Genomic DNA, 20,956 nt, shown 5'->3' with positions numbered 1-20,956 from the left:
GGACACCCTGTCCGTGGGCCCCACACACGGCCTCTCCCTTGCTCACTGCCCCCACCCTACCCCTCGCTCGTGGCACCTCCCCTGTTCACAGCCCCTCCCCTCCCTGTCCCACCCTCCCCTGTTCACAGCCCCTCCCCTCCCTGTCCCCCCCTCCCCTGTTCACAGCCCCTCCCCTCCCCGCCCCCCCTCCCCTGTTCACAGCCCCTCCCCTCCCTGTCCCACCCTCCCCTGTTCACAGCCCTCCCCTCCCCGCCCCCCCTCCCCTGTTCACAGCCCCTCCCCTCCCCGCCCCCCCTCCCCTGTTCACAGCCCCTCCCCTCCCCGCCCCCCTCCCCTGTTCACAGCCCCTCCCCTCCCTGTCCCACCCTCCCCTGTTCACAGCCCCTCCCCTCCCTGTCCCCCCCTCCCCTGTTCACAGCCCCTCCCCTCCCTGTCCCCCCCTGCCCTGTTCACAGCCCCTCCCCGTCACCTCCTCCCCTGTTCACTGCCCCTCCCCCGCTGTGACAGCTCTCCCTCCCCCCCCCACACCCCGCTGTCTGGGAATGTGGGATACCTGTGAGTCGAAGGACAGAGCGGCTGGGATTCCGGGAGCGTCGGTCCCAGGCATGCGTCTCCGAACCTTCTTACAGAACTGCCGGATGTCGCTGCACGAGGTGCTGAGATCCTTGAGGAGAATGGCCAGGTCTGTGGCCTCTTGTCCAGCCTGGGGGAGAAAACAGGTCAGAGCGGGGTCAGAGCCGGGGTCATTGGGAGCGGGGCTCAGAGCCGGGGTCGCGGGGGGGGCTCAGGGCCAGGGTGGGGGGGGGAGGGGCTAGGGTCACGGGGGTGGGGGGGGCTCAGGGTCAGGGTCGTGGGGGGGGGGGGCTTAGAGCCGGGGTCGGGGGGAGGGAGGGAGGGGGTGGGCTCAGAGCCGGGGTCGGGGGGAGGGGAGGGAGGGGGTGGGCTCAGAGCCGGGGTCGGGGGGAGGGGAGGGAGGGGGTGGGCTCAGAGCCGGGGTCGGGGGGAGGGGTGGGCTCAGAGCCGGGGTCGGGGGGAGGGGAGGGAGGGGGTGGGCTCAGAGCCGGGGTCGGGGGGAGGGGGGGGGCTCAGAGCCGGGGTCGGGGGGAGGGAGGGAGGGGGTGGGCTCAGAGCCGGGGTCGGGGGGAGGGGAGGGAGGGGGTGGGCTCAGAGCCGGGGTCGGGGGGAGGGGAGGGAGGGGTGGGCTCAGAGCCGGGGTCGGGGGGAGGGGTGGGCTCAGAGCCGGGGTCGGGGGGAGGGGAGGGAGGGGGTGGGCTCAGAGCCGGGGTCGGGGGGAGGGGGGGGGCTCAGAGCCGGGGTCGGGGGGGGGCTCAGAGCCGGGGTCAGGGGGGGGGGGGGGGGGCTCAGAGCCGGGGTCGGGGGGGGGGGGGGGGCTCAGAGCCGGGGTCGGGGGGGGGATTGAAGGACTCCCACCTGTAGCAGGGCTCGCAGTCGGCCCACCTCCACCGCCATACAGTCCAGGGCACTCTGGGTAAACTGCAACAGAAAGACACTTCATTAGAATCTCAGTGACCCACTCCCATTCCCGGCAGGGCTGTGAGGGAGGGAGGCAGCGAGGGAGGGAGGGAGGCAGCGAGGGAGGGAGGGAGGGAGTGAGCGAGTGAGTGTGAGTGAGTGAGTGTGAGTGAGAGAGTGAGAGTGAGAGTGAGTGGGGGCAGTGAGTGAGATAGTGAGTCGGCGAGCAAGGGAGGCGGCGAGTGAGCGGGGCAGCGAGAGTGTGAGTTAAGCAGTGAGAGAGGCAGAGAGTGAGAGAGGCAGAGTGTGAGGGAGGCAGAGTGTGAGGGAGGCAGAGTGTGAGAGAGGCAGAGTGTGAGGGAGGCAGAGTGTGAGGGAGGCAGAGTGTGAGAGAGGCAGAGTGTGAGAGAGGCAGAGTGTGAGAGAGGCAGAGTGTGAGTGAGGCAGAGTGTGAGTGAGGCAGAGTGTGAGTGAGGCAGAGTGTGAGTGAGGCAGAGTGTGAGTGAGGCTGAGTGTGAGTGAGGCAGAGTGTGAGTGAGGCAGAGTGTGAGTGAGGCAGAGTGTGAGTGAGGCAGAGTGTGAGAGAGGCAGAGTGTGAGAGAGGCAGAGTGTGAGTGAGGCAGAGTGTGAGTGAGGCAGAGTGTGAGTGAGGCAGAGTGTGAGTGAGGCAGAGTGTGAGGCAGAGTGTGAGTGAGGCTGAGTGTGAGTGAGGCAGAGTGTGAGAGAGGCAGAGTGTGAGGCAGAGTGTGAGTGAGGCTGAGTGTGAGTGAGGCAGAGTGTGAGTGAGGCTGAGTGTGAGTGAGGCAGAGTGTGAGTGAGGCAGAGTGTGAGTGAGGCAGAGTGTGAGTGAGGCAGAGTGTGAGTGAGGCAGAGTGTGAGTGAGGCAGAGTGTGAGTGAGGCAGAGTGTGAGTGAGGCTGAGTGTGAGTGAGGCAGAGTGTGAGGGAGGCAGAGTGTGAGGGAGGCAGAGTGTGAGAGAGGCAGAGTGTGAGGCAGAGTGTGAGTGAGGCTGAGTGTGAGTGAGGCAGAGTGTGAGTGAGGCAGAGTGTGAGTGAGGCAGAGTGTGAGTGAGGCAGAGTGTGAGTGAGGCAGAGTGTGAGTGAGGCTGAGTGTGAGTGAGGCAGAGTGTGAGGGAGGCAGAGTGTGAGGGAGGCAGAGTGTGAGAGAGGCAGAGTGTGAGGCAGAGTGTGAGTGAGGCTGAGTGTGAGTGAGGCAGAGTGTGAGTGAGGCAGAGTGTGAGTGAGGCAGAGTGTGAGTGAGGCAGAGTGTGAGTGAGGCAGAGTGTGAGTGAGGCAGAGTGTGAGTGAGGCAGAGTGTGAGTGAGACAGAGTGTGAGTGAGGCTGAGTGTGAGTGAGGCAGAGTGTGAGGGAGGCAGAGTGTGAGGGAGGCAGAGTGTGAGGGAGGCAGAGTGTGAGGGAGGCAGAGTGTGAGGGAGGCAGAGTGTGAGGGAGGCAGAGTGTGAGGGAGGCAGAGTGTGAGTGAGGCTGAGTGTGAGTGAGGCAGAGTGTGAGTGCGGCAGAGTGTGAGGGAGGCAGAGTGTGAGTGAGGCAGAGTGTGAGTGAGGCTGAGTGTGAGTGAGGCTGAGTGTGAGTGAGGCAGAGTGTGAGGGAGGCAGAGTGTGAGGGAGGCAGAGTGTGAGTGAGGCAGAGTGTGAGGGAGGCAGAGTGTGAGGGAGGCAGAGTGTGAGGGAGGCAGAGTGTGAGTGAGGCAGAGTGTGAGTGAGGCAGAGTGTGAGTGAGGCAGAGTGTGAGGGAGGCAGAGTGTGAGGGAGGCAGAGTGTGAGTGAGGCTGAGTGTGAGTGAGGCAGAGTGTGAGTGAGGCAGAGTGTGAGGGAGGCAGAGTGTGAGGGAGGCAGAGTGTGAGTGAGGCTGAGTGTGAGTGAGGCAGAGTGTGAGTGAGGCAGAGTGTGAGTGAGGCAGAGTGTGAGTGAGGCAGAGTGTGAGGGAGGCAGAGTGTGAGGGAGGCAGAGTGTGAGGGAGGCAGAGTGTGAGGGAGGCAGAGTGTGAGGGAGGCAGAGTGTGAGAGAGGCAGAGTGTGAGGCAGAGTGTGAGTGAGGCTGAGTGTGAGTGAGGCAGAGTGTGAGTGAGGCTGAGTGTGAGTGAGGCAGAGTGTGAGTGAGGCAGAGTGTGAGTGAGGCAGAGTGTGAGTGAGGCAGAGTGTGAGTGAGGCAGAGTGTGAGTGAGGCAGAGTGTGAGTGAGGCTGAGTGTGAGTGAGGCAGAGTGTGAGGGAGGCAGAGTGTGAGGGAGGCAGAGTGTGAGAGAGGCAGAGTGTGAGGCAGAGTGTGAGTGAGGCTGAGTGTGAGTGAGGCAGAGTGTGAGTGAGGCAGAGTGTGAGTGAGGCAGAGTGTGAGTGAGGCAGAGTGTGAGTGAGGCAGAGTGTGAGTGAGGCAGAGTGTGAGTGAGGCTGAGTGTGAGTGAGGCAGAGTGTGAGGGAGGCAGAGTGTGAGGGAGGCAGAGTGTGAGAGAGGCAGAGTGTGAGGCAGAGTGTGAGTGAGGCTGAGTGTGAGTGAGGCAGAGTGTGAGTGAGGCAGAGTGTGAGTGAGGCAGAGTGTGAGTGAGGCAGAGTGTGAGTGAGGCAGAGTGTGAGTGAGGCAGAGTGTGAGTGAGGCAGAGTGTGAGTGAGGCAGAGTGTGAGTGAGGCTGAGTGTGAGTGAGGCAGAGTGTGAGGGAGGCAGAGTGTGAGGGAGGCAGAGTGTGAGGGAGGCAGAGTGTGAGGGAGGCAGAGTGTGAGGGAGGCAGAGTGTGAGGGAGGCAGAGTGTGAGGGAGGCAGAGTGTGAGTGAGGCTGAGTGTGAGTGAGGCAGAGTGTGAGTGCGGCAGAGTGTGAGGGAGGCAGAGTGTGAGTGAGGCAGAGTGTGAGTGAGGCTGAGTGTGAGTGAGGCTGAGTGTGAGTGAGGCAGAGTGTGAGGGAGGCAGAGTGTGAGGGAGGCAGAGTGTGAGTGAGGCAGAGTGTGAGTGAGGCAGAGTGTGAGGGAGGCAGAGTGTGAGGGAGGCAGAGTGTGAGGGAGGCAGAGTGTGAGTGAGGCAGAGTGTGAGTGAGGCAGAGTGTGAGTGAGGCAGAGTGTGAGGGAGGCAGAGTGTGAGGGAGGCAGAGTGTGAGGGAGGCAGAGTGTGAGTGAGGCTGAGTGTGAGTGAGGCAGAGTGTGAGTGAGGCAGAGTGTGAGTGAGGCAGAGTGTGAGTGAGGCAGAGTGTGAGGGAGGCAGAGTGTGAGTGAGGCAGAGTGTGAGTGAGGCAGAGTGTGAGTGAGGCTGAGTGTGAGGGAGGCAGAGTGTGAGGGAGGCAGAGTGTGAGGGAGGCAGAGTGTGAGGGAGGCAGAGTGTGAGGGAGGCAGAGTGTGAGGGAGGCAGAGTGTGAGGGAGGCAGAGTGTGAGGGAGGCAGAGTGTGAGTGAGGCTGAGTGTGAGTGAGGCAGAGTGTGAGTGAGGCAGAGTGTGAGGGAGGCAGAGTGTGAGTGCGGCAGAGTGTGAGTGAGGCTGAGTGTGAGTGAGGCAGAGTGTGAGTGAGGCAGAGTGTGAGGGAGGCAGAGTGTGAGGGAGGCAGAGTGTGAGGGAGGCAGAGTGTGAGTGAGGCAGAGTGTGAGTGAGGCAGAGTGTGAGGGAGGCAGAGTGTGAGGGAAGCAGCGAGCGAGGAAGGGAGGGAGAGAGCGAGTGAGGGAGGCAGTGAGTGAGTGAGGGAGGCAGTGAGTGAGTGAGGGAGGCAGAGAGTGAGTGAGGGAGGCAGAGAGCGAGTGAGGGAGGCAGAGAGCGAGTGAGGGAGGCAGAGAGCGAGTGAGGGAGGCAGTGAGTGAGTGAGGGAGGCAGTGAGTGAGTGAGGGAGGCAGTGAGTGAGTGAGGGAGGCAGAGAGCGAGTGAGGGAGGCAGAGAGCGAGTGAGGGAGGCAGAGAGCGAGTGAGGGAGGCAGAGAGCGAGTGAGGGAGGCAGAGAGCGAGTGAGGGAGGCAGTGAGCGAGTGAGGGAGGCAGTGAGAGAGTGAGGGAGGCAGAGAGCGAGTGAGGGAGGCAGAGAGCGAGTGAGGGAGGCAGAGAGCGAGTGAGGGAGGCAGAGAGCGAGTGAGGGAGGCGGAGAGCGAGTGAGGGAGGCGGAGAGCGAGTGAGGGAGGCAGTGAATGAGTGAGGGAGGCAGTGAGTGAGTGAGGGAGGCAGTGAGTGAGTGAGGGAGGCAGAGAGCGAGTGAGGGAGGCAGAGAGTGAGTGAGGGAGGCAGAGAGCGAGTGAGGGAGGCGGAGAGCGAGTGAGGGAGGCAGTGAGTGAGTGAGGGAGGCAGTGAGTGAGTGAGGGAGGCAGTGAGTGAGTGAGGGAGGCAGAGAGCGAGTGAGGGAGGCAGAGAGCGAGTGAGGGAGGCAGAAAGCGAGTGAGGGAGGCAGTGAGTGAGTGAGGGAGGCAGAGAGTGAGTGAGGGAGGCAGTGAGTGAGTGAGGGAGGCAGAGAGAGAGTGAGGGAGGCAGAGAGCGAGTGAGGGAGGCAGAGAGCGAGTGAGGGAGGCGGAGAGCGAGTGAGGGAGGCGGAGAGTGAGTGAGGGAGGCGGAGAGTGAGTGAGGGAGGCGGAGAGCGAGTGAGGGAGGCAGAGAGCGAGTGAGGGAGGGAGAGAGCGAGTGAGGGAGGGAGAGAGCGAGTGAGGGAGGCGGAGAGCGAGTGAGGGAGGCGGAGAGTGAGTGAGGGAGGCGGAGAGCGAGTGAAGGAGGCGGAGAGCGAGTGAGGGAGGGGGAGAGCGAGTGAGGGAGGCAGAGAGTGAGTGAGGGAGGCAGAGAGTGAGTGAGGGAGGCAGAGAGTGAGTGAGGGAGGCAGAGAGTGAGTGAGGGAGGCAGAGAGCGAGTGAGGGAGGCAGAGAGCGAGTGAGGGAGGCAGAGAGTGAGTGAAGGAGGCAGAGAGTGAGTGAGGGAGGGGGAGAGCGAGTGAGGGAGGGGGAGAGCGAGTGAGGGACGCAGAGAGCGAGTGAGGGAGGGAGAGAGCGAGTGAGGGAGGGAGAGAGTGAGTGAGGGAGGCAGAGAGTGAGTGAGGGAGGCAGAGAGTGAGTGAGGGAGGGGGAGAGTGAGTGAGGGAGGGGGAGAGTGAGTGGGGGAGGCAGAGAGCGAGTGAGGGAGGCAGAGAGCGAGTGAGGGAGGCAGAGAGCGAGTGAAGGAGGGAGAGAGCGAGTGAAGGAGGGAGAGAGTGAGTGAGGGAGGCAGAGAGCGAGTGAAGGAGGGAGAGAGCGAGTGAGGGAGGCGGAGAGCGAGTGAGGGAGGCGGAGAGCGAGTGAGGGAGGCAGAGAGTGACTGAGAGGCGGAGAGCGAGTGAGGGAGGCGGAGAGCGAGTGAGGGAGGGGGAGAGCGAGTGAGGGAGGCGGAGAGCGAGTGAGGGAGGCGGAGAGCGAGTGAGGGAGGCGGAGAGCGAGTGAGGGAGGGGGAGAGCGAGTGAGGGAGGGGGAGAGCGAGTGAGGGAGGGGGAGAGCGAGTGAGGGAGGGGGAGAGCGAGTGAGGGAGGGGGAGAGCGAGTGAGGGAGGGGGAGAGCGAGTGAGGGGGAGAGTGAGTGAGGGAGGCGGAGAGTGAGTGAGGGAGGCAGAGAGTGAGTGAGGGAGGCAGAGAGCGAGTGAGGGAGGCAGAGAGCGAGTGAGGGAGGCAGAGAGCGAGTGAGGGAGGCAGAGAGCGAGTGAGGGAGGCAGAGAGCGAGTGAGGGGGAGAGTGAGTGAGGGAGGCAGAGAGTGAGTGAGGGAGGGGGAGAGCGAGTGAGGGGGAGAGCGAGTGAGGGAGGAAGGCAGAGAGTGAGTGAGGGAGGCAGAGAGCGAGTGAGGGGGAGAGTGAGTGAGGGAGGCAGAGAGCGAGTGAGGGAGGCAGAGAGTGAGTGAGGGAGGCAGAGAGTGAGTGAGGGAGGCAGAGAGTGAGTGAGGGAGGCAGAGAGTGAGTGAGGGAGGCAGTGAGTGAGTGAGGGAGGCAGTGAGTGAGTGAGGGAGGCAGAGAGCGAGTGAGGGAGGGGGAGAGCGAGTGAGGGAGGGGGAGAGTGAGTGAGGGAGGCAGTGAGCGAGTGAGGGAGGCGGAGAGTGAGTGAGGGAGGGGGAGAGCGAGTGAGGGAGGGGGAGAGCGAGTGAGGGAGGGGGAGAGCGAGTGAGGGAGGGGGAGAGCGAGTGAGGGAGGGAGAGAGCGAGTGAGGGAGGGAGAGAGTGAGGGAGGGGGAGAGCGAGTGAGAGGCGGAGAGTGAGTGAGGGAGGCAGTGAGTGAGTGAGGGAGGCAGTGAGCGAGTGAGGGAGGGAGAGAGCGAGTGAGGGAGGGGGAGAGCGAGTGAGGGAGGGGGAGAGCGAGTGAAGGAGGGAGAGAGTGAGTGAGGGAGGCAGTGAGTGAGTGAGGGAGGGGGAGTGTGAGTGAGGGAGGCAGAGAGCGAGTGAGGGAGGGGGAGAGCGAGTGAGGGAGGCAGTGAGTGAGTGAGGGAGGGGGAGAGTGAGTGAGGGAGGCAGAGAGCGAGTGAGGGAGGGGGAGAGCGAGTGAGGGAGGCAGAGAGCGAGTGAGGGAGGCAGAGAGCGAGTGAGGGAGGCAGAGAGCGAGTGAGGGAGGCAGAGAGCGAGTGAGGGAGGGGGAGAGTGAGTGAGGGAGGCAGAGAGTGAGTGAGGGAGGCAGAGAGTGAGTGAGGGAGGCAGAGAGCGAGTGAGGGAGGCAGAGAGCGAGTGAGGGAGGGGGAGAGTGAGTGAGGGAGGCAGTGAGTGAGTGAGGGAGGCAGAGAGTGAGTGAGGGAGGGGGAGAGTGAGTGAGGGAGGCAGTGAGTGAGTGAGGGAGGCAGAGAGCGAGTGAAGGAGGCAGAGATTGAGTGAGGGAGGCAGAGTGTGAGGGAGGCAGAGAGTGAGTGAGGGAGAGAGTGAGTGAGGGAGGGAGAGTGTGAGGGAGGCAGAGAGTGAGTGAGGGAGAGAGTGAGTGAAGGAGGGAGAGAGCGAGTGAGGGAGGCAGAGAGCGAGTGAAGGAGGGAGAGCGCGAGTGAGGGAGGCAGAGAGCGAGTGAAGGAGGGAGAGAGCGAGTGAGGGAGGCAGAGAGTGAGTGAGGGAGGGGGAGAGTGAGTGAGGGAGGGGGAGAGCGAGTGAGGGAGGGGGAGAGCGAGTGAGGGAGGGGGAGAGCGAGTGAGGGAGGGGGAGAGCGAGTGAGGGAGGCGGAGAGCGAGTGAGGGAGGCAGAGAGTGAGTGAGGGAGGCAGAGAGCGAGTGAGGGAGGCAGAGAGTGAGTGAGGGAGGGAGAGAGCGAGTGAAGGAGGCAGAGTGAGTGAGGGAGGCAGAGAGCGAGTGAAGGAGGCAGAGAGTGAGTGAGGGAGGCAGAGAGTGAGTGAGGGAGGGGGAGAGCGAGTGAGGGAGGCAGAGAGCGAGTGAGGGAGGGGGAGAGTGAGTGAGGGAGGCAGAGAGTGAGTGAGGGAGGCAGAGAGCGAGTGAGGGAGGGGGAGAGCGAGTGAAGGAGGCAGAGAGCGAGTGAGGGAGGCAGAGAGTGAGTGAGGGAGGGGGAGAGCGAGTGAGAAAGGCAGAGAGCGAGTGAAGGAGGGAGAGAGCGAGTGAGGGAGGGGGAGAGCGAGTGAGGGAGGCAGAGAGCGAGTGAAGGAGGCAGAGAGCGAGTGAAGGAGGCAGAGAGCGAGTGAGGGAGGCAGAGAGCGAGTGAGGGAGGGGGAGAGCGAGTGAGGGAGGCAGAGAGTGAGTGAGGGAGGCGGAGAGTGAGTGAGGGAGGGGGAGAGTGAGTGAGGGAGGCGGAGAGTGAGTGAGGGAGGCAGAGAGCGAGTGAGGGAGGCAGAGAGCGAGTGAGGGAGGCAGAGAGCGAGTGAGGGAGGCAGAGAGCGAGTGAGGGAGGCGGAGAGCGAGTGAGGGCGGCGGAGAGCGAGTGAGGGAGGCAGAGAGCGAGTGAGGGAGGCAGAGAGCGAGTGAGGGAGGCAGAGAGCGAGTGAGGGAGGCAGAGAGCGAGTGAGGGAGGGAGAGAGCGAGTGAGGGAGGCGGAGAGCGAGTGAGGGAGGCAGAGAGCGAGTGAGGGAGGCAGAGAGCGAGTGAGGGAGGGAGAGAGCGAGTGAGGGAGGCAGAAAGTGAGTGAGGGAGGCAGAGAGCGAGTGAAGGAGGCAGAGAGTGAGTGAGGGAGGCAGAGAGTGAGTGAGGGAGGCGGAGAGTGAGTGAGGGAGGCAGAGAGTGAGTGAGGGAGGCAGAGAGTGAGTGAGGGAGGCAGAGAGCGAGTGAGGGAGGCAGAGAGTGAGTGAGGGAGGCAGAGAGTGAGTGAGGGAGGCAGAGAGTGAGTGAGGGAGGCAGAGAGTGTGAGGGAGGCAGAGAGTGAGTGAGGGAGGGGGAGAGTGAGTGAGGGAGGGGGAGAGTGAGTGAGGGAGGGGGAGAGTGGGTGAGGGAGGGGGAGAGTGAGTGAGGGAGGCAGAGAGTGAGTGAGGGAGGCAGAGAGTGAGTGAGGGAGGGGGAGAGTGAGTGAGGGAGGGGGAGAGTGAGTGGGGGAGGCAGAGAGCGAGTGAGGGAGGCAGAGAGCGAGTGAGGGAGGCAGGGAGCGAGTGAAGGAGGGAGAGAGCGAGTGAGGGAGGCAGAGAGCGAGTGAAGGAGGGAGAGAGTGAGTGAGGGAGGCAGAGAGCGAGTGAAGGAGGGAGAGAGCGAGTGAGGGAGGCGGAGAGCGAGTGAGGGAGGCAGAGAGCGAGTGAGGGAGGCAGAGAGTGACTGAGGGAGGCGGAGAGCGAGTGAGGGAGGCGGAGAGTGAGTGAGGGAGGGGGAGAGCGAGTGAGGGAGGCGGAGAGCGAGTGAGGGAGGCAGAGTGAGTGAGGGAGGCAGAGTGAGTGAGGGAGGCAGAGTGAGTGAGGGAGGCGGAGAGTGAGTGAGGGAGGCAGAGAGCGAGTGAGGGAGGCAGAGAGCGAGTGAGGGGGAGAGTGAGTGAGGGAGGCAGAGAGTGAGTGAGGGAGGGGGAGAGCGAGTGAGGGGGAGAGCGAGTGAGGGAGGAAGGCAGAGAGTGAGTGAGGGAGGCAGAGAGCGAGTGAGGGGGAGAGTGAGTGAGGGAGGCAGAGAGCGAGTGAGGGAGGCAGAGAGTGAGTGAGGGAGGCAGAGAGTGAGTGAGGGAGGCAGTGAGTGAGTGAGGGAGGCAGTGAGTGAGTGAGGGAGGCAGAGAGCGAGTGAGGGAGGCAGAGAGCGAGTGAGGGAGGGGGAGAGCGAGTGAGGGAGGGGGAGAGCGAGTGAGGGAGGCAGTGAGCGAGTGAGGGAGGCGGAGAGCGAGTGAGGGAGGGGGAGAGCGAGTGAGGGAGGGGGAGAGCGAGTGAGGGAGGGGGAGAGCGAGTGAGGGAGGGAGAGAGCGAGTGAGGGAGGGAGAGAGTGAGTGAGGGAGGGGGAGAGCGAGTGAGAGGCGGAGAGTGAGTGAGGGAGGCAGTGAGCGAGTGAGGGAGGGAGAGAGCGAGTGAGGGAGGGGGAGAGCGAGTGAGGGAGGGGGAGAGCGAGTGAGGGAGGGGGAGAGCGAGTGAGGGAGGGGGAGAGCGAGTGAGGGAGGGGGAGAGCGAGTGAGGGAGGCAGAGAGCGAGTGAGGGAGGCAGAGAGCGAGTGAGGGAGGGGGAGAGCGAGTGAGAGAGGCAGAGAGCGAGTGAGGGAGGCAGAGAGCGAGTGAGGGAGGCAGAGAGCGAGTGAGGGAGGCAGAGAGCGAGTGAGGGAGGCATAGAGCGAGTGAGGGAGGCAGAGAGCGAGTGAGGGAGGCAGAGAGCGATTGAAGGAGGGAGAGAGTGAGTGAGGGAGGCAGTGAGTGAGTGAGGGAGGGGGAGTGTGAGTGAGGGAGGCAGAGAGCGAGTGAGGGAGGGGGAGAGCGAGTGAGGGAGGCAGTGAGTGAGTGAGGGAGGGGGAGAGTGAGTGAGGGAGGCAGAGAGCGAGTGAGGGAGGGGGAGAGCGAGTGAGGGAGGCAGAGAGCGAGTTAGGGAGGCAGAGAGCGAGTGAGGGAGGGGGAGAGTGAGTGAGGGAGGCGGAGAGCGAGTGAGGGAGGCAGAGAGTGAGTGAGGGAGGCAGAGAGCGAGTGAGGGAGGCAGAGAGCGAGTGAGGGAGGGGGAGAGTGAGTGAGGGAGGCAGTGAGTGAGTGAGGGAGGCAGAGAGTGAGTGAGGGAGGCAGTGAGTGAGTGAGGGAGGCAGAGAGCGAGTGAAGGAGGCAGAGAGTGAGTGAGGGAGGCAGAGTGTGAGGGAGGCAGAGAGTGAGTGAGGGAGAGAGTGAGTGAGGGAGGGAGAGTGTGAGGGAGGCAGAGAGTGAGTGAGGGAGAGAGTGAGTGAGGGAGAGAGTGAGTGAAGGAGGGAGAGAGCGAGTGAGGGAGGCAGAGAGCGAGTGAAGGAGGGAGAGCGCGAGTGAGGGAGGCAGAGAGCGAGTGAAGGAGGGAGAGTGCGAGTGAGGGAGGCAGAGAGCGAGTGAGGGAGGGGGAGAGCGAGTGAGGGAGGGGGAGAGCGAGTGAGGGAGGCGGAGAGCGAGTGAGGGAGGCAGAGAGTGAGTGAGGGAGGCAGAGAGCGAGTGAGGGAGGCAGAGAGTGAGTGAGGGAGGGAGAGAGCGAGTGAAGGAGGCAGAGTGAGTGAGGGAGGCAGAGAGCGAGTGAAGGAGGCAGAGAGTGAGTGAGGGAGGCAGAGAGTGAGTGAGGGAGGGGGAGAGTGAGTGAGGGAGGCAGAGAGTGAGTGAGGGAGGGGGAGAGCGAGTGAGGGAGGCAGAGAGTGAGTGAGTGAGGGGGAGAGCGAGTGAAGGAGGCAGAGAGCGAGTGAGGGAGGCAGAGAGTGAGTGAGGGAGGGGGAGAGCGAGTGAGAGAGGCAGAGAGCGAGTGAAGGAGGGAGAGAGCGAGTGAGGGAGGGGGAGAGCGAGTGAGGGAGGCGGAGAGCGAGTGAAGGAGGCAGAGAGCGAGTGAGGGAGGCAGAGAGCGAGTGAGGGAGGCAGAGAGCGAGTGAGGGAGGGGGAGAGCGAGTGAGGGAGGCGGAGAGCGAGTGAAGGAGGCAGAGAGCGAGTGAAGGAGGCAGAGAGCGAGTGAGGGAGGCAGAGAGCGAGTGAGGGAGGCAGAGAGCGAGTGAGGGAGGGGGAGAGCGAGTGAGGGAGGCGGAGAGCGAGTGAGGGAGGCAGAGAGCGAGTGAGAGAGGCGGAGAGTGAGTGAGGGAGGGGGAGAGTGAGTGAGGGAGGCAGAGAGTGAGTGAGGGAGGCAGAGAGTGAGTGAGGGAGGCAGAGAGTGAGTGAGGGAGGCAGAGAGTGAGTGAGGGAGGCAGAGAGTGAGTGAGGGAGGCAGAGAGCGAGTGAAGGAGGCAGAGAGCGAGTGAAGGAGGCAGAGAGCGAGTGAGGGAGGCGGAGAGTGAGTGAGGGAGGCGGAGAGTGAGTGAGGGAGGGGGAGAGTGAGTGAGGGAGGCGGAGAGTGAGTGAGGGAGGCAGAGAGTGAGTGAGGGAGGCAGAGAGTGAGTGAGGGAGGCAGAGAGTGAGTGAGGGAGGCAGAGAGTGAGTGAGGGAGGCGGAGAGTGAGTGAGGGAGGCAGAGAGTGAGTGAGGGAGGCAGAGAGCGAGTGAGGGAGGCAGTGAGCGAGTGAAGGAGGCAGAGAGCGAGTGAGGGAGGGGGAGAGCGAGTGAGGGAGGGGGAGAGCGAGTGAGGGAGGCAGTGAGTGAGTGAGGGAGGGGGAGAGCGAGTGAGGAAGGCAGTGAGTGAGTGAGGGAGGCAGAGAGCGAGTGAGGGAGGGGGAGAGCGAGTGAGGGAGGCAGTGAGCGAGTGAGGGAGGCAGTGAGTGAGTGAGGGAGGGGGAGAGCGAGTGAGGGAGGCAGTGAGCGAGTGAGGGAGGCAGAGAGCGAGTGAGGGAGGCAGTGAGTGAGTGAGGGAGGCAGAGAGCGAGTGAGGGAGGCAGTGAGTGAGTGAGGGAGGCAGTGAGCGAGTGAAGGAGGCAGAGAGCGAGTGAAGGAGGGGGAGAGCGAGTGAGGGAGGCAGTGAGTGAGTGAGGGAGGCAGAGAGTGAGTGAGGGAGGCAGAGAGCGAGTGAGGGAGGGAGAGAGCGAGTGAGGGAGGCGGAGAGCGAGTGAGGGAGGCAGAGAGCGAGTGAGGGAGGCAGAGAGCGAGTGAGGGAGGGAGAGAGCGAGTGAGGGAGGGAGGGAGGGAGAGAGCGAGTGAGGGAGGCAGAAAGTGAGTGAGGGAGGCAGAGAGCGAGTGAAGGAGGCAGAGAGTGAGTGAGGGAGGCAGAGAGTGAGTGAGGGAGGCGGAGAGTGAGCGAGGGAGGCAGAGAGTGAGTGAGGGAGGCAGAGAGTGAGTGAGGGAGGCAGAGAGCGAGTGAGGGAGGCAGAGAGCGAGTGAGGGAGGCAGAGAGTGAGTGAGGGAGGCAGAGAGTGAGTGAGGGAGGCAGAGAGTGTGAGGGAGGCAGAGAGTGAGTGAGGGAGGGGGAGAGTGAGTGAGGGAGGCAGAGAGCGAGTGAGGGAGGGGGAGAGTGAGTGAGGGAGGGGGAGAGTGAGTGAGGGAGGCAGAGAGTGAGTGAGGGAGGCGGAGAGTGAGTGAGGGAGGGGGAGAGTGAGTGAGGGAGGGGGAGAGTGAGTGGGGGAGGCAGAGAGCGAGTGAGGGAGGCAGAGAGCGAGTGAGGGAGGCAGAGAGCGAGTGAAGGAGGGAGAGAGCGAGTGAGGGAGGCAGAGAGCGAGTGAAGGAGGGAGAGAGCGAGTGAGGGAGGCAGAGAGCGAGTGAAGGAGGGAGAGAGCGAGTGAGGGAGGCGGAGAGCGAGTGAGGGAGGCGGAGAGCGAGTGAGGGAGGCAGAGAGTGACTGAGGGAGGCGGAGAGCGAGTGAGGGAGGCGGAGAGTGAGTGAGGGAGGGGGAGAGCGAGTGAGGGAGGCGGAGAGCGAGTGAGGGAGGCAGAGAGCGAGTGAGGGAGGCAGAGAGTGAGTGAGGGAGGCAGAGAGTGAGTGAGGGAGGGGGAGAGTGAGGGGGAGAGTGAGTGGGGGAGGCAGAGAGCGAGTGAGGGAGGCAGAGAGCGAGTGAGGGAGGCAGAGAGCGAGTGAAGGAGGGAGAGAGCGAGTGAGGGAGGCAGAGAGCGAGTGAGGGAGGGAGAGAGTGAGGGAGGCAGAGAGCGAGTGAAGGAGGGAGCGAGTGAGGGAGGCGGAGAGCGAGTGAGGGAGGCGGAGAGTGACTGAGGGAGGCGGAGAGCGAGTGAGGGAGGCGGAGAGCGAGTGAGGGAGGGGGAGAGCGAGTGAGGGAGGCGGAGAGCGAGTGAGGGAGGCAGAGAGCGAGTGAGGGAGGCGGAGAGTGAGTGAGGGAGGGGGAGAGCGAGTGAGGGAGGGGGAGAGCGAGTAAGGGAGGGGGAGAGCGAGTGAGGGAGGGGGAGAGCGAGTGAGGGGGAGAGTGAGTGAGGGAGGCGGAGAGTGAGTGAGGGAGGCAGAGAGTGAGTGAGGGAGGCAGAGAGCGAGTGAGGGAGGCAGAGAGCGAGTGAGGGAGGCAGAGAGCGAGTGAGGGGGAGAGTGAGTGAGGAAGGCAGAGAGTGAGTGAGGGAGGGGGAGAGCGAGTGAGGGGGAGAGCGAGTGAGGGAGGAAGGCAGAGAGTGAGTGAGGGAGGCAGAGAGCGAGTGAGGGGGAGAGTGAGTGAGGGAGGCAGAGAGCGAGTGAGGGAGGCAGAGAGTGAGTGAGGGAGGCAGAGAGTGAGTGAGGGAGGCAGTGAGTGAGTGAGGGAGGCAGTGAGTGAGTGAGGGAGGCAGAGAGCGAGTGAGGGAGGCAGAGAGCGAGTGAGGGAGGGGGAGAGCGAGTGAGGGAGGGGGAGAGCGAGTGAGGGAGGGGGAGAGCGAGTGAGGGAGGGGGAGAGCGAGTGAGGGAGGGGGAGAGCGAGTGAGGGAGGGAGAGAGCGAGTGAGGGAGGGAGAGAGTGAGTGAGGGAGGGGGAGAGCGAGTGAGAGGCGGAGAGTGAGTGAGGGAGGCAGTGAGTGAGTGAGGGAGGCAGTGAGCGAGTGAGGGAGGGAGAGAGCGAGTGAGGGAGGGAGAGAGCGAGTGAGGGAGGGGGAGAGTGAGTGAGGGGGAGAGCGAGTGAGGGAGGGGGAGAGCGAGTGAGGGAGGGGGAGAGCGAGTGAGGGAGGGGGAGAGCGAGTGAGGGAGGCAGAGAGCGAGTGAGGGAGGCAGAGAGCGAGTGAGGGAGGGGGAGAGCGAGTGAGAGAGGCAGAGAGCGAGTGAGGGAGGCAGAGAGCGAGTGAGGGAGGCAGAGAGCGAGTGAGGGAGGCAGAGAGCGAGTGAGGGAGGCATAGAGCGAGTGAGGGAGGCAGAGAGCGAGTGAGGGAGGCAGAGAGCGAGTGAAGGAGGGAGAGAGCGAGTGAGGGAGGCAGTGAGTGAGTGAGGGAGGGGGAGTGTGAGTGAGGGAGGCAGAGAGCGAGTGAGGGAGGGGGAGAGCGAGTGAGGGAGGCAGTGAGTGAGTGAGGGAGGGGGAGAGTGAGTGAGGGAGGCAGAGAGCGAGTGAGGGAGGGGGAGAGCGAGTGAGGGAGGCAGAGAGCGAGTTAGGGAGGCAGAGAGCGAGTGAGGGAGGGGGAGAGTGAGTGAGGGAGGCGGAGAGCGAGTGAGGGAGGCAGAGAGTGAGTGAGGGAGGCAGAGAGCGAGTGAGGGAGGCAGAGAGCGAGTGAGGGAGGGGGAGAGTGAGTGAGGGAGGCAGTGAGTGAGTGAGGGAGGCAGAGAGTGAGTGAGGGAGGGGGAGAGTGAGTGAGGGAGGCAGTGAGTGAGTGAGGGAGGCAGAGAGCGAGTGAAGGAGGCAGAGAGTGAGTGAGGGAGCCAGAGTGTGAGGGAGGCAGAGAGTGAGTGAGGGAGAGAGTGAGTGAGGGAGGGAGAGTGTGAGGGAGGCAGAGAGTGAGTGAGGGAGAGAGTGAGTGAAGGAGGGAGAGAGCGAGTGAGGGAGGCAGAGAGCGAGTGAAGGAGGGAGAGCGCGAGTGAGGGAGGCAGAGAGCGAGTGAAGGAGGGAGAGAGCGAGTGAGGGAGGCAGAGAGTGAGTGAGGGAGGGGGAGAGCGAGTGAGGGAGGGGGAGAGCGAGTGAGGGAGGCGGAGAGCGAGTGAGGGAGGCAGAGAGTGAGTGAGGGAGGCAGAGAACGAGTGAGGGAGGCAGAGAGAGTGAGGGAGGGAGAGAGCGAGTGAAGGAGGCAGAGTGAGTGAGGGAGGCAGAGAGCGAGTGAAGGAGGCAGAGAGTGAGTGAGGGAGGGGGAGAGCGAGTGAGGGAGGCAGAGAGCGAGTGAGGGAGGGGGAGAGTGAGTGAGGGAGGCAGAGAGTGAGTGAGGGAGGGGGAGAGCGAGTGAGGGAGGCAGAGAGCGAGTGAGGGAGGGGGAGAGCGAGTGAGGGAGGCAGAGAGTGAGTGAGAGAGGCGGAGAGTGAGTGAGGGAGGGGGAGAGTGAGTGAGGGAGGCAGAGAGTGAGTGAGGGAGGCAGAGAGTGAGTGAGGGAGGCAGAGAGTGAGTGAGGGAGGCAGAGAGTGAGTGAGGGAGGCAGAGAGTGAGTGAGGGAGGCAGAGAGCGAGTGAAGGAGGCAGAGAGCGAGTGAAGGAGGCAGAGAGCGAGTGAGGGAGGCAGAGAGCGAGTGAGGGAGGCGGAGAGTGAGTGAGGGAGGCGGAGAGTGAGTGAGGGAGGGGGAGAGTGAGTGAGGGAGGGGGAGAGTGAGTGAGGGAGGCAGAGCGTGAGTGAGGGAGGCAGAGAGTGAGTGAGGGAGGCAGAGAGTGAGTGAGGGAGGCAGAGAGTGAGTGAGGGAGGCAGAGAGTGAGTGAGGGAGGCAGAGAGTGAGTGAGGGAGGCAGAGAGTGAGTGAGGGAGGCGGAGAGTGAGTGAGGGAGGGGGAGAGTGAGTGAGGGAGGCAGAGAGTGAGTGAGGGAGGCAGAGAGCGAGTGAGGGAGGCAGTGAGCGAGTGAGGGAGGGGGAGAGCGAGTGAGGGAGGGGGAGAGCGAGTGAGGGAGGCAGTGAGTGAGTGAGGGAGGGGGAGAGCGAGTGAGGAAGGCAGTGAGTGAGTGAGGGAGGCAGAGAGCGAGTGAGGGAGGGGGAGAGCGAGTGAGGGAGGCAGTGAGCGAGTGAGGGAGGCAGTGAGTGAGTGAGGGAGGGGGAGAGCTAGTGAGGGAGGCAGTGAGCGAGTGAGGGAGGCAGAGAGCGAGTGAGGGAGGCAGTGAGTGAGTGAGGGAGGCAGAGAGCGAGTGAGGGAGGCAGTGAGTGAGTGAGGGAGGCAGTGAGCGAGTGAAGGAGGCAGAGAGCGAGTGAAGGAGGGGGAGAGCGAGTGAGGGAGGCGGTGAGTGAGTGAGGGAGGCAGAGAGTGAGTGAGGGAGGCGGAGAGCGAGTGAGGGAGGCGGAGAGCGAGTGAGGGAGGCGGAGAGTGAGTGAGGGAGGCGGAGAGTGAGTGAAGGAGGCAGAGAGCGAGTGAGGGACGCAGAGAGCGAGTGAGGGAGGCAGAGAGTGAGTGAGGGAGGCGGAGAGTGAGTGAGGGAGGCAGAGAGTGAGTGAGGGAGGCAGAGAGCGAGTGAAGGAGGCAGAGAGTGAGTGAGGGAGGCAGAGAGCGAGTGAGGGAGGCGGAGAGCGAGTGAGGGAGGCGGAGAGTGAGTGAGGGAGGCAGAGAGCGAGTGAGGGAGGCGGAGAGTGAGTGAGGAAGGCAGAGAGTGAGTGAGGGAGGCAGAGAGCGAGTGAAGGAGGCAGAGAGTGAGTGAGGGAGGCAGAGAGCGAGTGAGGGAGGCGGAGAGTGAGTGAGGGAGGCAGAGAGCGAGTGAGGGAGGCGGAGAGTGAGTGAGGGAGGCAGAGAGCGAGTGAGGGAGGCAGAGAGCGAGTGAGGGAGGCAGAGAGCGAGTGAGGGAGGCGGAGAGTGAGTGAGGGAGGCGGAGAGTGAGTGAGGGAGGCAGAGAGCGAGTGAGGGAGGCAGAGAGTGAGTGAGGGAGGCAGAGAGCGAGTGAGGGAGGCGGTGAGCGAGTGAGGGAGGCGGAGAGTGAGTGAAGGAGGGAGAGAGCGAGTGAGGGAGGCAGTGAGCGAGTGAAGGAGGGAGAGAGCGAGTGAGGGAGGCAGAGAGCGAGTGAGGGAGGCAGTGAGCGAGTGAAGGAGGGAGAGAGCGAGTGAGGGAGGCAGTGAGCGAGTGAGGCGGTGAGCGAGTGAGGCAGTGTGAGAGTGAGCGAGGCAGTGTGAGAGTGAGTGAGTGTGAGAGTGATTGAGGCAGTGAGAGAGAGAGTGAGGCAGTGTGAGAGAGAGTGAGTGTGAGAGTGATTGAGGCAGTGAGAGAGAGAGTGAGGCAGTGTGAGAGTGAGTGAGTGTGAGAGTGATTGAGGCAGTGAGAGAGAATGAGTGTGAGAGTGAGTGAGGCAGTGAGAGTGAGGCAGTGTGAGAGAGAGTGAGGCAGTGTGAGAGAGAATGAGGCAGCGTGAGAGAGAATGAGTGTGAGAGTGAGTGAGGCAGTGAGAGAGAGAGTGAGGCAGTGTGAGAGAGAGTGAGTGTGAGAGTGATTGAGGCAGTGAGAGAGAGAGTGAGGCAGTGTGAGAGTGAGTGAGTGTGAGAGTGAGTGAGGCAGTGAGAGAGAGAGTGAGGCAGTGTGAGAGAGAGTGAGTGTGAGAGTGATTGAGGCAGTGAGAGAGAGAGTGAGGCAGTGTGAGAGAGAGTGATTGAGGCAGTGAGAGAGAGTGTGAGGCAGTGTGAGAGTGAGTGAGTGTGAGAGTGATTGAGGCAGTGAGAGAGAGAGTGAGGCAGTGTGAGAGTGAGTGAGGCAGTGTGAGAGTGAGTGAGGCAGTGTGAGAGTGAGTGAGGCAGTGTGAGAGAGAGTGAGGCAGTGTGAGAGAGAGTGAGGCAGTGTGAGAGAGAATGAGGCAGTGTGAGAGTGAGTGAGGCAGTGAGAGAGAGAGTGAGGCAGTGTGAGAGAGAGTGAGTGTGAGAGTGATTGAGGCAGTGAGAGAGAGAGTGAGGCAGTGTGAGAGTGAGTGAGGCAGTGTGAGAGTGAGTGAGGCAGTGTGAGAGTGAGTGAGGCAGTGAGAGAGTGATTGAGGCAGTGAGAGAGAGAGTGAGGCAGTGTGAGAGAGAGTGAGGCAGTTTGAGAGAGAGTGAGGCAGTGTGAGAGTGAGTGAGTGTGAGAGTGATTGAGGCAGTGAGAGAGAGAGTGAGGCAGTGTGAGAGAGAGTGAGGCAGTGTGAGAGTGAGTGAGTGTGAGTGTGATTGAGGCAGTGTGAGAGAGAGTGAGTGTGAGAGTGATTGAGGCAGTGAGAGAGAGAGTGAGGCAGTGTGAGAGTGAGTGAAGCAGTGTGAGAGTGAGTGAGTGTGAGAGAGAGTGAGGCAGTGTGAGAGTGAGTGAGTGTGAGAGAGAGTGAGGCAGTGAGAGAGTGAGGCAGTGTGAGAGAGAGCGAGGCAGTGAGTGAGTGAGTGAGGCAGTGAGTGAGTGAGTGAGTGAGGCAGTGAGTGAGGCAGTGTGAGTGAGTGAGTCAGTGAGCAAGGGTGGCAGTGAGTGAGCGAGGAGGCAGTGAGCGAGCGAGGGAGGCAGAGAGCGAGTGAGAGTGAGGCGATGAGTGAGTGAGTGAGGCAGAGAGTGAGGCAGAGAGTGTGGCAGAGTGTGGCAGAGTGAGTGAGTGAGAGGGAGAGCGCGAGGGAGGGAGAGCGCGAGGGAGGGAGAGCGCGAGGGAGGGAGAGCGCGAGGGAGGGAGAGCGCGAGGGAGGGAGAGCGCTAGGGAGGGAGAGCGCGAGGGAGGGAGAGCGCGAGGGAGGGAGAGCGCGAGGGAGGGAGAGCGCGAGGGAGGGAGAGCGCGAGGGAGGGAGAGCGCGAGGGAGGGAGTTAGCGAGGGAGGGAGAGCGCGAGGGAGGGAGAGCGCGAGGGAGGGAGAGCGCGAGGGAGGGAGAGCGCGAGGGAGGGAGAGCGCGAGGGAGGGAGAGCGCGAGGGAGGGAGAGCGCGAGGGAGGGAGGGAGAGCGCGAGGGAGGGAGAGCGCGAGGGAGGGAGAGCGCGAGGGAGGGAGAGCGCGAGGGAGGGAGAGCGCGAGGGAGGGAGAGCGCGAGGGAGGGAGAGAGCGAGGGAGCGAGGGAGCGAGCGAGCGAGGGAGGGAGCGAGGGAGGGAGCGAGGGAGCGAGGGAGGGAGCGAGGGAGGGAGCGAGGGAGCGAGGGAGGGAGGGAGGGAGGGAGGGAGGGAGGGAGCGAGGGAGGGAGGGAGCGAGGGAGGGAGGGAGGGAGCGAGGGAGGGAGGGAGCGAGGGAGGGAGGGAGCGAGCGAGGGAGGGAGCGAGGGAGCGAGCGAGGGAGCGAGCGAGCGAGGGAGGGAGGGAGGGAGGGAGCGAGGGAGGGAGGGAGCGAGGGAGGGAGCGAGGGAGCGAGGGAGGGAGGGAGGGAGCGAGGGAGGGAGCGAGGGAGGGAGGGAGGGAGGGAGGGAGCGAGGGAGGGAGCGAGGGAGGGAGGGAGCGAGGGAGGGAGGGAGCGAGGGAGGGAGGGAGGGAGGGAGGGAGGGAGCGAGGGAGGGAGGGAGCGAGGGAGGGAGCGAGGGAGGGAGGGAGCGAGGGAGCGAGGGAGGGAGGGAGCGAGGGAGGGAGGGAGGGAGGGAGGGAGGGAGCGAGGGAGGGAGGGAGGGAGCGAGGGAGGGAGGGAGGGAGCGAGGGAGGGAGGGAGGGAGGGAGGGAGCGAGGGAGGGAGGGAGG

The 20,956-nt window shown here is 63.6% G+C and overlaps 1 protein-coding gene across 1 annotated transcript in view; it reads right to left on the bottom strand.

Annotated features, from left to right (window-relative positions):
• Window positions 1-553: 553 nt before the first annotated feature.
• LOC139241263 (dynactin subunit 1-like) overlaps window positions 554-20,956 on the bottom strand; it is a gene marked incomplete at its 3' end in the record, with an annotated part of 128,837 nt that continues 108,434 nt past the window's right edge. Inside the window, exons 18-19 of the mRNA XM_070869914.1 lie at window positions 1,432-1,494; window positions 554-703 (exon numbers count right to left, since the gene is read on the bottom strand). Coding sequence (XP_070726015.1) covers window positions 554-703; window positions 1,432-1,494 — 213 coding nt within the window. The remainder of the gene's footprint in view (window positions 704-1,431; window positions 1,495-20,956) is intronic.

Source organism: Pristiophorus japonicus, unplaced genomic scaffold (genome assembly GCF_044704955.1).
Source record: "Pristiophorus japonicus isolate sPriJap1 unplaced genomic scaffold, sPriJap1.hap1 HAP1_SCAFFOLD_1013, whole genome shotgun sequence".
NCBI lineage: Eukaryota > Metazoa > Chordata > Chondrichthyes > Pristiophoridae > Pristiophorus > Pristiophorus japonicus.
This window is presented reverse-complemented; position numbering and strand designations above follow the sequence as displayed.